Raw genomic sequence first — 14,057 nt, forward strand, 5'->3', positions numbered from 1 at the left:
TGGTTTTGGACATTATTCTGTGGAAATTAAGTAAATGAATACAGTGACTTTTGAAGGAAGTAAAAGTAATCTAGCTTGTTCTTGGGCTTTCTGGCCAGTGGGGAAGATACTAACTGGGTACTTCAACCATTCTACTCGCAGTTGCTCGTTGGGGACCGACAAAGCTTGGGAATGTGAATTATGCTCGGAACAATGATTAAAAAGTTCAACTTTGGGTGGAAAACCGATACACACTCTGGAAAGAAATTGGTTTTTATCATTACCTACCGACCACGGGAGGTCTAACCTGACCGCAACGTTCCACCATTCCAGATACTTAATCCGTAATATACCTTTCTCACTATCCATGAAAAAGATTTGTTTAAAAAAAATCCCTTTCTTCCAGTAAAGCGTGGATAGCTTCCATGATAAGGTGATAAGGTCAAATTCAAATGCAAAAATTACCTCCACATGTAACTTAATACCCTTGTCCTTGTCCTTGTCCCTGTCCTTGTCCTCATCCTTATCCCTGTCCTTGTCTTTGTCCCGGTCCCTGTCCTCTTCCTTATCCTTGTCATTGTCATTATCCTTGCCCTTGACCTTGTCCTTGTCCTTTTCCTTTGCCCTGTCCCTGTCCCTGCCCGTCCCTGTCCCTGTCCTTGTCATTGCCATTGTCATTTTCCTTGTCATTGCCATTGTCGTTTTCCTTGTCCTTGTTTTCTCCTTGTCCCTGCCCTTCTCTTTGTTTCTTGTCCTTGTCATTGTCGTGGTTCTTACCCTTCTCCTTGCCCCTGTCATTGTCCTTTTTATTGACCTTGTCTTTGTTCTTTTCATTTTCCTTGTCCTTGCCCTTGTCCTTACTCTTGTCCTTGTCCTTGTCCTTGTCCTTGTCCTTATCTTTTTCCTTGTCCTTGTCCTTGTCCTTGTCCTTGTCCTTATCCTCGTTTTTGTCCATGTCCTTGTTCTTGTTTTTGTCCTGGTCCTTGTTCTTGTTCTTATCCTTGTCCTTGTTCTTGCCCTTTTCCTTGTTTTGGTCCTTGCCCTTGTTCTAGTCCTTGTAATAGTTCTGGTCCTTGTCCTTATTCTTGTTATTCTCCTTGTTCTTGTTCTTTTTACCTGCCGTTGTTATTGTCATCGTCCTTGTGCTTGTCATTGTCATTGTCATTGTCCTTGTCCTTGTCATTGCCCTTGTTCTTGTCCTTGTCCTTGTTCTGTTCCTTGTCCTTATCCTTGTCCTTGTTCTGTTCCTTGTCCTTATTCTTGCTATTCTCCTTGTTCTTGTCCTTTTTACTTGTCGTTGTTAATGTCATTGTCCTTGTGCCTTTCCTAGTCCTTGTCCTTGTCCTTGTTATGGTCCTTGTTCTTGTCCCTGTCCTTTTCATTGTCCTTGTGCTTTTCCTTGGCCATGTCCTTTTCATGGTCATTGGCATGGTCTTTGCCCTTGTCATTGTCCTTGTTCTTTTTATTGTCATGCTCCTTGTCATTGGCCTCGTCTTTGTCTCTGCCATCTTCCCTGTCCTTGTCCTTGTCCTTTTCTTTGTCTTTTTTCTTGTCCTTGTTTTTTCCTTTTCCTTGTCCTTGTCCTTGTCATTGTCCTTTTCCCTGTCCTTGTCGTTGTCCTTGTTCTTGTTCATGTTCATGTCCTTGTCATTGTCATTGTCATTGTCATTATTCTTGTCCTTGTCATTGTCATTATCCTATTCCTTGTCCTTTTCCTTGTCCTTGACCTTTCCTTTGTATTTTTCCTTTTCCTTGTCCTTGTCTTTGTTCTTGTCCTTTTCCTCGTCCTCGTCCTCGCCTTCGTCGTCCTTCTCGTCCTTGTTCTCGTCCTAGTCCTCGTCCTCGTCCTTGTCCTCGTCCTCGTCCTCTTCCTCTTCCTCTTCCTCTTCCTCTTCCTCGTCCTCGTCCTCGTCTTCGTCCTCGTCTTCGTCCTCTTCCTCTTCCCCTTCCTCTTCCTCTTCCCCTTCCTCTACCTCTACCTCTTCCTCTTCCGCTTCCTCTTCCTCTTCCTCTTCCTCTTCCTCTTCCTCTTCCTCTCCCTCTCCCTCTTCCTCTTCCTCTTCCTCTTCCTCTTCCTCTTCCTCTTCCCCTTCCTCTTCCTCGTCTTCGTCCTCATCCTCGTACTCGTACTCGTCCTTGTCCTTACTCTTGTCTTGATCAACAGCACCACTGGTTAAGACTTGTTGAGACTCTTTTGCAGGAATTTCTTCAGAATACCACAAGTGATACAGTAAAAGAGCACAGAAAGTAAACACACTCCAGAGCCAAGAATGAGGAAAGCAAAGGAAACTATTCTGAATCCAAAGCATTGATTCCGTGGCTCACTTTTAGCCTCGTTTATTCCTTATGGAAGATACGTCATCAAGATGTCAGCTGAAACAGAAGCAAACATTATGCCCCTGGTTGAGATAGCTTCACCGTCTCAAACCTGCATGGCAGTGGTCTTCAAAGAAGTTAACTTTCTAAGGAAATTACCGAATCGGGACTTTCTTGCGACTGTTAAAAGAACGCAAAATACAGACACAAAAAGTCGTCTTGAGTGCGATTAACTTGCGCTGTTAACTGAACAAAATAAACGAGTATATATTGTCTTCACAAAAAATAGCAGCAAAGCTCACCACAGCATTGAAATAAAACTCAGCAATAACTATGCAACAAAGAATACTCGCAAAAATGATCGGTTGTCTGAAATATCAAGATGCGTGCACCAAAGTTTTTAAACTTGCATCGCCATAGTACAAAGTCTGTATATTTGGACTGCTTGTTTATTGACAATTTCTTGGTCTTGAGTTGGATCCTTGACGAAACACCAGTTATGGTAGTTTGTAATGGACATGGGTGATCATGTCGTCGAACTCAATCTCAGGAGCTGCTTTAATCAGTTTCACTTTGAAAGTAACGCTTTGCTCCTGCGCCCTGGGATACACAGACAACTTTGGAATTTGATTCACTCACTTTCATTTGTTTTTTTTTACCTTTGGATTCTTATAACCTCGAAAAATTAATTGCCCTCTTTTAAAACTGGCAAGTTTATATAAACTGGTTTCTTTCTTTTTCGAAAAAGCAACCAAGATTCATTCCGTCGTTCATTGTAGGGAAAGTGAGTTTTTCCATAAAAAAAGACAGCTTGTTGAAATCAGTTGGTTTTTCTTTTCGAAAAAATGGTAATAGAGATTCATTTGACGGTTCATTCGTAAACAAAAATTTTTGAAAAAACTGATTAATTAAACCAAATTAGTTTCTTTTTTCAATCAAATTCAGGAGTCAAGTAATAATATGGGAATGATTTATCCTATGTTGTAAAAATTTGCCAGACTGAACCAAATTGGTTTCTTTTCTTTCAAAAAAAGCAATTAGGTTTCATTTGATTGTTCAGTCATTGAAATATGGTTGATTTCTTTTAAGAAAGGAAATTATTTTATTTGATGAAATAGCTGCATTTGTTTTTGAAATAAAAATGCCAACAACTGTTATAAAGTGCAAAATGAAAACTAATGGAAGTAAAAACCCCATATGTAAGTTTTGAAGAAATTAATGTCATCGTTCCTTCAGAAGAAGAAAATGATTATATGTACCCTCTTTGTATAATATTTACCGTAGTTCATTAGTTATTTTATCTTCAACGCAAAAGGCCTCTTGAACATGTCGCCAGGGCAGCACTGTGCACTACTTTTTGAGGCCATATGTAAAATTTATACGTTACCCTTTCCACTTGTTACTTCTGTCACCTAGGTGAAACTCAATAGATATCAGAGAAACATTGAAAAAGGGAAAGAAATCTTCATTGTGTTGTTGTAAAGCAGGTGGAACATTACAATATTATTCTATCCGGACACAAAATTGTTGGTCATAAAATGGAGGTGATTGAAATTAATTAACAGTGGGAATTGAATGTATGATTTTCACTCAATCAAATTCAGGAGTCAAGTAATGATATGAAAATGATTTATACTATGCTGTAAAAATTTGCCAGATTGACGAGGACCCCGTTGATCCAAAGATGAAACATCAGCCTCGATAACTTCGGAAATTGAGGAATTGTAATTCTGATTACAGTCTGAAAGTACTCGTAATATCAAGATATCTTTTCCTTTTGTAGACCACACTTTAGACTTTTAAACAGCATGAAATCCCTTAGAACCTGAAAACGGCACCATCAACATTTCTCCGGCACGAATTCACCAGGATATTCCTCTTTCTAGATATATTGCTGATATATGGTGAGGAGCCACGAAGAGCTTCCCACCAAGACATATTCGTGGGAGATGTTTTTACCTGAAGCTTGAAATTGCTTTGCTGTATGAATGCACGGAATATTAGTTTGTCCATCATTCTTTAACAGGCTTTTTTCTTTCCAAAGTGATAACTGGTTGTACCTCTCTTTGAGACACTTTCCTCAAAAGCTAAACGGGTGAATAACCTATTATTTTGAAAAAGGTCCATCTCTAATGAAAGAAATATGCGATGCCTTTGCAGCAGGGTCCCTGTCGCAACACGAATTTTATTAATTTCCATCGTTTGGTCGGTATAAAAGGCTGTGGAGTCCTTAGAGAATTACACAATTAAGACTTGATTTTAATCGAGAATGTTCTAGTTCTCTGAAGTTAGTTTTATTGTTTGTCTTGATTTTGAATCACATTTGAGAAATATGCCAATATTTCATGACGAATGTTCTGAATCAACTCACGTAAGGATAACAAGTCACTCTCACTTACTGTTCAGCTTACGATGATGATCAAGTATCGATATTCATTTGGAAGATTTACCGCATCATTTTTAGTGCAACTTGGTTTAGAGAAGAACGATTGAATTTTTCAAACTAACAAAATGGTACGAGCCCGTGTGGCAATTCGTAGTCTAAAAAATTAGGCGCTTCCTCCCACGAGTTATTATGTGATCACTTATTAACAATGTAATATATGAAAGAAGGGAAGAAAGAAAATCAAAACAGGTGAGGTTTTAAAGCATGCGCTTTAATTTTGCATATGAAGCTTATTCCAATGATTGATTGAAAGAAGTCACAATATTTTTCCAATAAAAACTTTTGCAAGACCATCATTAAAAAGTGATTCAATGGTAAACTTGGGCGTAAAGGGATACATTTCTACATAAACTGTGGTGCTGTGTCAGTGGAAGAGTATAACAGGGTAATTTAGTATTATCCACTGAGTTGATAACGTAAATTGGCCTCCGTAAAGAGTTTCAAAACCGACGTCTCGAGCGTCAGCCTTTCGCTCTGAAGAAGGGCCAACGCTCGAAACGGCAGCTAAACTCTTAAAGGCAGCCAATTTACATTATCATTTCAGTTTATAATGCTTAATTAACCTGTAAACTGTGGAGGCCTGCTTGTAATCTACACTCATGCTACAAATTTGCATCCGTTTCACATGAGAACTACTTTCATTTCTAGCCAATCAGAACTGATTAATTTTTTCATGTATATCATAATGTTTGAACAGCTTCAATACGCACTGAAGAATTGCTCGAATGAAGTGATTGGAATTTTTTACTGATATAATCATCAACTGATTCTGAAAAGAATACTTTGGTAGAAATTGTTTGTCTCTTCTAAATGACCCTGTTACTGGACTCAGCTCTCTCTGTTGTACTACTTTTCCTTTTTAAATCATGGCTTTGGCAGGGACAACATAAATGCAAAGTAGGAGACAAGCACTCCGACAATCTGGAACAAGAAATATGTCATTAGCAAAGAGAAAAACGAAATGGCTCGTAATTAGAACAGAAGACCAAAAAATGTTATGGAATCAAATGCATCATCTGTAGTTAAAAATCTTCTTTAACTGTTCTGTTCAGTGAGAAGAGTAAAAGGACCGTCAAGTGAGATAGCAGAGAACTTACTGTTAGAGACATTGATTTGTTGATCACCGCCAGTCCACCAATAGAAAGACCTTTTGATTCACCTTGCAGTTCCAGCATAAACATCACCAACTAAAATATAAGTCCAGAAAGTTTGTCCCTTGAAAGATTCCGGTCTTACTTATCTAATTCGCTAACTTTATTATTTCTTATATTTGGCTGGGATAGATCACATCTATAATGAACAGGTCGGTTATGAAACTACAGGCAAACAGAGGCGTACAGAGAGACACAGAGAAAGCTGAGCGGAGATCCATCGACAACGTATTTATATGCGAAAGCATTGGGGAAAAGTTATTGTGGGCGTAAATCACCTTTACTCCCTCGTCTTTTGATACTGGAAATGCCTCTAGATCCTTTTGAAAGCCGTGAATCTGGAGTGATTGGGTAAACAAATAGGTAAAGAAAGAAGAGAAACAATTAAAAGATTATAGAGCTGAATTCAGTCTAAGGCAAGATATAGGATAAGCATTAATAAGAAATTTTGGTCAATTTTTGATGAAGCTAAATAACATATTTACGCAAACTTTAGAAATAATATTAATAGGGCTACTAGCTACCACTCTATCTTCACTATGACTAAAATCTCCTAAAGAAATTCCTTTACCTGTTCATTGACCTTTGACCCAAATACTATGATGATTGCCAGGGAACACGCAGCAAACAGCAGAAAAAAGAGGGTACTGATAAGGGAGATATATTTATCTCCAGGAGGTAAGTTGACCACTTGATAAAAGTTGAAGCAAATTAGAGGAAGATACACAGAAACCATCTCAAACACAGGAAGGCGAAGCATTTTGTCCGCAAAGCTAACCACCTCACAAAGCTTCTGATGCTCCATCTTAAAAGCTATTAGATCCAAAGAAATTGGATGCAGGGGCGATATTCTTTGGTGTAAGTCTTCAAACAATGCTTCCAGAATCCAGCAAGTTATGCAGTAAAAAAGAACTGGCAGTAACCACGCTCCACAGCCAACAATGAGGAAAACGACGGAGACTATTTCAAATCCAAACCACTGACTCCAGGGCTTACCGTGAGCCATGTTTATTCCCGGCAGAAGGTATACCATCAAGGTTCCAGCCGTGGAGAAAATGAAGACGAGTCCAAACACAATTGCGTTTTTACACTGTTGGAGATCGTTATGGATTCCTTTGATTGGTGAACTTTTTATTGGCGTTCAAGTGCAAATTTATTAAAACATTCATTTAAAACATATAATGACATGTGAATAATGATTTTTTTGTCAAGCAAACTCAATTGTTGACGAAAATAGAGATAAGAGTGATAAGAGAATAAGAACAATTAAACGACGCTCGTGTTTATTTTCGGTTCCAAAACTATGTCATATGAACACAACGGGGTTTCTTAAATTGCAAATTGCACTTTTAATTTATTCAATTGAGCTGTTAATTTGGCTACAGTACTGAGAATTAATCTTTTAAAAGTATTTTGATCAAATGACTGCTGTTAATCAAGTTTTTAAAAAGAACAAACAAAATTGGGAAATGCGTGAGAAGTCTTATTCAAGGGAGCGTTAGCTCTGCGGTGAATTTTAAGGGGCCAATTCCTACAAACTAAATGACCACGCATTTTTTATTTCTGAACGTTATTAAACTTTTCGTTGTAATAATAACAATGAAAATAAAGATCATAAAAGTAATGATGTAATGGAAATGATGAAAATAACTTTAAAAAAAACGGGGACGAAGACAAAGACGAGGACGAGGGCAAGGACAAGGACGAGGACAAGAACAGGAAAAAGGACAAGGAAAAGGTCAACGACAAGGACAAGGACGGGAACAAGGATAAAGACAAGGACAAGTACAAGGACAAGGACAAGGACAAGGACAAGGACAAGGACAGGGACAAGAACCTGGACAAGTACAAGGACAAGTACAAGGAGAAGGACAAGAACAGTGACAAGGACAAGTACAAGGACAAGGACAGGGACAAGGAAAAGTACAAGGACAAGAACAGGGACAACGACAAGTACAAGGAGAAGGACAAGGACAGGGACAAGGACAAGGACAAGGACATGGACATGGACATGGACATGGACATGGACATGGACATGGACATGGACATGGACATGGACATGGACATGGACATGGACATGGACATGGACATGGACATGGACAAGGACAAGAACAAGGACAAGGACAAGGACAAAGACAAGAACAAGAACAAGGACAAGGACATGGACATGGACATAGACATGGACATGGACATGGACATGGACATGGACATGGACATGGACAAGAACAGGGACAAGGACAAGTACAAGGACAAGGACAGGGACAAGAACCTGGACAAGTACAAGGAGAAGGACAAGAACAGGGACAAGGACAAGTACAAGGACAAGGACAGGGACAAGGACAGGGACAAGGACAAGTACAAAGATGAGAACAGGGACAAGGACAAGTACAAGGACAAGAACAGGGACAAGGACAAGTACAAGGACAAGAAGAGGAACAGGGACATGTACAAGGACAAGAACAGGAACAAGGACATGTACAACGACTAGAAGAGGGACAAGGACAAGGACATGCACAAGTACAAGGACAAGGACAAGGACATGGACATGGACATGGACATGGACATGGACATGGACATGGACATGGACATGGACAAGAACAAGAACAGGGACAAGGACAAGGACAAGGAAAATAACAAGAACAAGGAAAAGGACATGGACATGGACATGGACAAGGACAAGAACAGGGAGAAGGACAAGTACAAGGACAAGGACAGGGACAAGGACAAGTACAAGGACAAGAACAGGGACAAGGACAAGGACAAGGACAAGGACAAGTACAAGGACAAAGACAAGGACAAGGACAAAGACAAGGACATGGACATGGTTATGGACATGGACAAGGACAAGGACATGGACATGGACAAGGGAAAGAAAAAAGAAAAGGAAAAGGACTGGGACAAGTACAAGTACAAGTACAAGGACAAGGACAAGGACAAGGACAAGGACAAGGACAAGAACAGGGACGAGGACAAGGACAAGAACAAGTACAAGGACAAGGACAAGAACAAGTACAAGGACAAGTGCAAGTGCAAGTACAAGAACAAGTACAAGGACAAGGACAAGGACAAGGAGAAGGACAAGTACAAGGACAAGGACAAGTACAAGGACAAGGACAAGGACAAGGACAAGTACAAGGACAAGTACAAGTACAAGTACAAGTACAAGGACAAGTACAAGGACAAGTACAAGGACAAGTACAAGGACAAGGACAAGGACAAGGACAAGGACAAGGACAAGGACAAGAACAACAACAAGTTCAAGTACAAGGACAAGGACAAGGACAAGAAAAAGGACAAGGACAAGTACAAGGACAAGGACAAGGACAGGGACAAGAACCTGGACAAGTACAAGAACAAGTACAAGGAGAAGGACAAGAACAGGGACAAGGACAAGTACAAGGACAAGGACAGGGACAAGGACAAGTACAAGGACAAGGACAAGGACAAGGACAAGGACAAGGACAGGGACAAGGACAAGGACATGGACATGGACATGGACATGGACATGGACAAGGACAAGAACAGGGACAAGGATAAGAACAAGAACAAGAACAAGAACAACGACAAGGACAAGGACATGGACATGGACATGGACATGGACATGGACATGGACATGGACATGGGCATGGACATGGACATGGACATGGACATGGACATGGACATGGACATGGACATGGACATGGACATGGACATGGACATGGACATGGACATGGCCATGGACATGGACATGGACATGGACATGGACATGGACATGGACATGGACATGGACAAGGACAAGAACAGGGACAAGGACAAGTACAAGGACAAGGACAGGGATAAGAACCTGGACAAGTACAAGGACAAGTACAAGGAGAAGGACAAGAACAGGGACAAGGACAAGTACAAGGACAAGGACAAGGACAGGGACAAGGACAAGTACAAAGACAAGAACAGGGACAAGGACAAGTACAAGGACAAGAACAGGGACAAGAACAAGTACAAGGACAAGAACAGGAACAAGGACATGTACAAGGACAAGAACAGAAACAAGGACATGTACAAGGACAAGAAGAGGGACAAGGACAAGGACATGCACAAGTATAAGGACAAGGACAAGGACATGGACATGGACATGGACATGGACATGGACATGGACATGGACATGGACATGGACATGGACATGGACATGGACATGGACATGGACATGAAGATGGACATGGACATGAAAATGGACATGGACATGGACATGGACATGGACATGGACATGGACATGAAAATGGACATGGACATGGACATGGACATGGACAAGAACAAGAACAGGGACAAGGACAAGGACAAGGAAAAGTACAAGAACAAGGACAAGGACATGGACATGGGCATGGACAAGGACAAGAAGAGGGAGAAGGACAAGTACATGGACAAGGACAGGGACAAGGACAAGTACAAGGAGAAGAACAGGGACAAGGACAAGTACAAGGACAGGGACAAGGACAAGTACAAGTACAAGGACAAGAACAGGGACAAGGACAAGGACAAGGACAAGGACAAGGACAAGTACAAGGACAAGGACAAGGACAAGGACAAGGACAAGGACAAGGACAAGGACATGGACATGGTTATGGACATGGACAAGGACAAGGACAAGGACATGGACAAGGGAAAGAAAAAAGAAAAGGAAAAGGACTGGGACAAGTACAAGTACAAGTACAAGGACAAGGACAAGAACAAGTACAAGGACAAGGACAAGAACAAGTACAAGGACAAGTACAAGAACAAGTACAAGGACAAGGACAAGAACAGGGACAAGGACAAGGACAAGTACAAGGACAAGGACAAGGACAAGGACAAGTACAAGTATAAGGACAAGTACAAGTACAAGGACAAGGACAAGGACAAGGACACGGAGAAGGACAAGGACAAGGACAAGGACAAGGACAAGGACAAGTACAAGGACAAGGACAAGGACAAGGACAAGAACAAGAACAAGAACAAGTTCAAGTACAAGGACAAGGACAAGGACAAATACAAGCACAAGTACAAGTACAAGGACAAGGACAAGGACAAGGACAAGGACAAGTACAAGGACAAGGACAAGGACAAGTACAAGTACAAGTACAAGTACAAGTACAAATACAAATACCAATACAAGTACAAGTACAAGTACAAGTACAAATACAAGTACAAGTACAAGTACAAATACAAGTACAAGTACAAATACAAATACAAGTACAAATACAAGTACAAATACAAGTACAAGTACAAATACAAGTACAAATACAAGTACAATTACAATTACAAGTACAAGTACAAGGACAAGGACAAGGACAAGGACAAGGATAAGGATAAGGACAGGGACAAGGACAAGGACAAGGACAAGGACAAGGACATGGACAAGGGAAAGGGAAAGGGAAAGGGAAAAGAAAAGGAAAAGGAAAAGGAAAAGGACAGGGACAGGGACAGGGACAGGGACTGGGACTGGGATAAGGACAAGGACAAGGACAAGGATAAGTACAAGTACAAGGACAAGGACAGGGACAGGGACGGGGACAAGGACAAGGACAAGGACAAGGACAAGGACAAGGACAAGGACTTGGACTTGGACATGGACAAGGACAAGGACAAGGACAAGGATAAGGAAAAGGACAGGGAGAGGGACATGGACAGGGACGGGGACAAGGACAAGGACAAGGACAAGGACAAGGACAAGGACAAGGATAAGGATAAGGACAGGGACAAGGACAAGGACAGGGACAGGGATAGGGAAAAGGACAAGGACAGGGACAGGGATAGGGACAGGGACAAGGACATGGACAAGGACAAGGACAAGGACAAGGACAAAGAAAAGGACAAGGACAGGGACAGGGACAGGGACAGGGATAGGGACAGGGACAGGGACAGGGACAGGGACAGGGACAGGGACAGGGATAGGGACAAGGACGAGGACAATGACAAGGGCAAGGACAAGGACAAGGACAAGAACAAGAATAAGGACAAGAAAAAGGAGGGGGACAAAGTCAAAGACAAGGAGATGGAGAAAGGGAAGTTTAAGGACATGGAGAAGAACAAAGAGACGGACAAGGTCAAGGACCAGGAGCAGGATGTGGACAAGGAAAAGGAAAAGGGAAAGGACAAGGAGAAAGAGAGGGATAAGAAAAAGGAAAAACAGAAGCAGAAGCACAAGGATATGGACAAGGACAAGGACAAGGACATGGGCAAGGACGAGGACGAGGTGGAGATCGAGGGTGAGGGCGAGGACAAGGACTAGGAGAAGAACAGCGATTTAGAGATCGAACAAAATCTTGGATTATCACTGATTTATTTTATTACTTGCAGCAATCATTCCTAAAATTGTCACTACTATTCTCGAGACAGGTGTCAATAGAATTTTCATCGCAGGGATCACTGAAGATGTCATTGAAGGTTTGCTTTTCGATGTCTACAAGACAAAAGGTTATAATTTAAGATCAAGTTTGGAGAGTTATTTTTCCCTGAAATGTAACTCCAATCGCTCCGACAAAATAAATAGCGATCTCTGTAAGAGCGGTCTAGGCAATTTCACGATGAAAAGCATTTTTGCCTTAAACTTTGACCATTAAACTATCTTTGGTAGTAAGTAAATAAAGCCACATTAATTTCTTTATAAAAAAATTTTGACAGCTCTCAATAATCAAAGCTGCAAAAGGCCCTTTTTTGACCTCTTGCGACATCGAAAATTTCAAGTTGACAAGCTCCCTCCTCGTAACACAGTGCATGCAGCAAGAAATTGTTTGTTTTCCTTAATTTTGTGATATCTAAGGAATTTTAAAAGGATTTCAATTTTGGTACTTGTTTATTCAGAGCTTCGCTATAATTTATTTAAAAACACCCGTTAGACAGCTTTCTGGAATTGGTCAAAAGTATTCTTTCTTTCTTGGGTGATATTTCTCAAGTCCAGACTGGAAAATGAAAAAATCCGGTTGACTTTTTCTGATAAGATGATCAAAAGCATAGAAATATAAAAACATATTGTAATTATTGATTTCCTTTGCCGTAATGACTTCAAACTTTTGGTTGTTTTGCTAACGTGACAGCAGAATTATGCAAATTAATCTGTTGAGCAAATTCCGACCGTTCTATATTGGTGGCTTCATAAATCTTAGATTTTAACCATTTTTAAAAGAAAAGATAATAAGGTAGAGCTTTTAGAACACAGTGATTGACACTGATTGATACTCTAAACATTTTAAACGGTTAAAATCTGGCAAATGATTCTGTCTCGTATCTAATATCGTATTGATCAGCGTTCGGTCAACGTTTTAGTGAGAGAGTCTTTTTGAAGAATTGGTTTCTGTTCTTTCATATTTGAGTTTAGAGAGCTTAAGCTATTCAAGCCTGTATGAACATTTCAGAACCAAACTACAAGATTTTGTTCAGCATGACCGACGATAACAGTATTAGACTCAACAAGCAGTTCCTCCTTTTCGGCGAAGTGCGTTGCGCGAGTCGAAAAAATTCACGGAAGAAAAAGTTAATGTTAGTGCCTCACTTCAAGAGCTTTGGTTTTTTCTTTTTTTTCTGACTCGCGAGACGGATTTCGCCGAAAAGGAGGGACTGCTCGTAATCTATAACGGCACAACCTGAAATTCACTTAGACCAGTGACTTAGTCACATAATTCAATTGTGTACTTCTCCTACCTGAATGGTGGCAGCAATAACGTCATTGTTTGCTCGCAATTCTACCCTAGTTCTTCCACGCTATCGGCGTGTTTGCACTTGATGGGAGCAGAGAAATACAGGACTTAAGATCATCGAGAAGGAATGTCCAAGATCCAGTGCAAGTTTTCACTGCATGCATTGACAGCATCGCCGACGCCTTTTGCAGCTATGATCATTGAGAACTCTCAAAGTTTTTTCTTAACGCATTTCTGGAAACCAATGAAGTTTTATTTACTTACTACCAAAGATAGTGTAATGGATAAAGTTTGAGGCAAAACTTTCTTCCAATGCGAAATGCCCTCGACCGCCCTTTTATAGAGATCGCCACTGAACTGTATTTAATTAAACCTAGCAAGATATCGAATGTGGCTTCCATTCAGTAGACAGTTTATTCTAGCTTGAATGTTGTCAAAATAAGCTTACATCTATAAGCGTAAATGATTATGGTAGAGTAAAAAAATAAAATAGATAGAAACGTTAACTAAGTAAAA

General features: G+C 40.5%; 1 protein-coding gene across 1 annotated transcript; it reads right to left on the reverse strand.

Moving 5' to 3' along the window:
* Window positions 1-5,605: 5,605 nt before the first annotated feature.
* Window positions 5,606-7,446, reverse strand: LOC149044132 (uncharacterized). The gene is made up of 5 exons (XM_089210845.1): window positions 7,432-7,446; window positions 6,464-6,982; window positions 6,171-6,230; window positions 5,839-5,928; window positions 5,606-5,662 (listed from the first exon to the last, which is right to left on the reverse strand). Exons 1-5 carry the CDS (start codon window positions 7,444-7,446, stop codon window positions 5,606-5,608), a joined length of 741 nt encoding a protein of 246 aa, XP_089066971.1.
* Window positions 7,447-14,057: the final 6,611 nt, after the last annotated feature.

Source organism: Pocillopora damicornis, chromosome 6, assembly GCF_964200805.1.
Source record: "Pocillopora damicornis chromosome 6, jaPocDami1.2, whole genome shotgun sequence".
Classification (NCBI taxonomy): Eukaryota; Metazoa; Cnidaria; class Anthozoa; order Scleractinia; family Pocilloporidae; genus Pocillopora; species Pocillopora damicornis.

Bases quoted from the DNA above. Each gene is read 5' to 3' on its own strand.
- LOC149044132 (XM_089210845.1), bottom strand. The intron at 5,929-6,170 runs GTGATTTACGCC...CTTATATTTTAG, and splicing joins CAAAAGACGAGGGAGTAAAG to TTGGTGATGTTTATGCTGGA. The intron at 5,663-5,838 runs GTAAGTTCTCTG...TTCTTGTTCCAG, and splicing joins ACAAATCAATGTCTCTAACA to ATTGTCGGAGTGCTTGTCTC.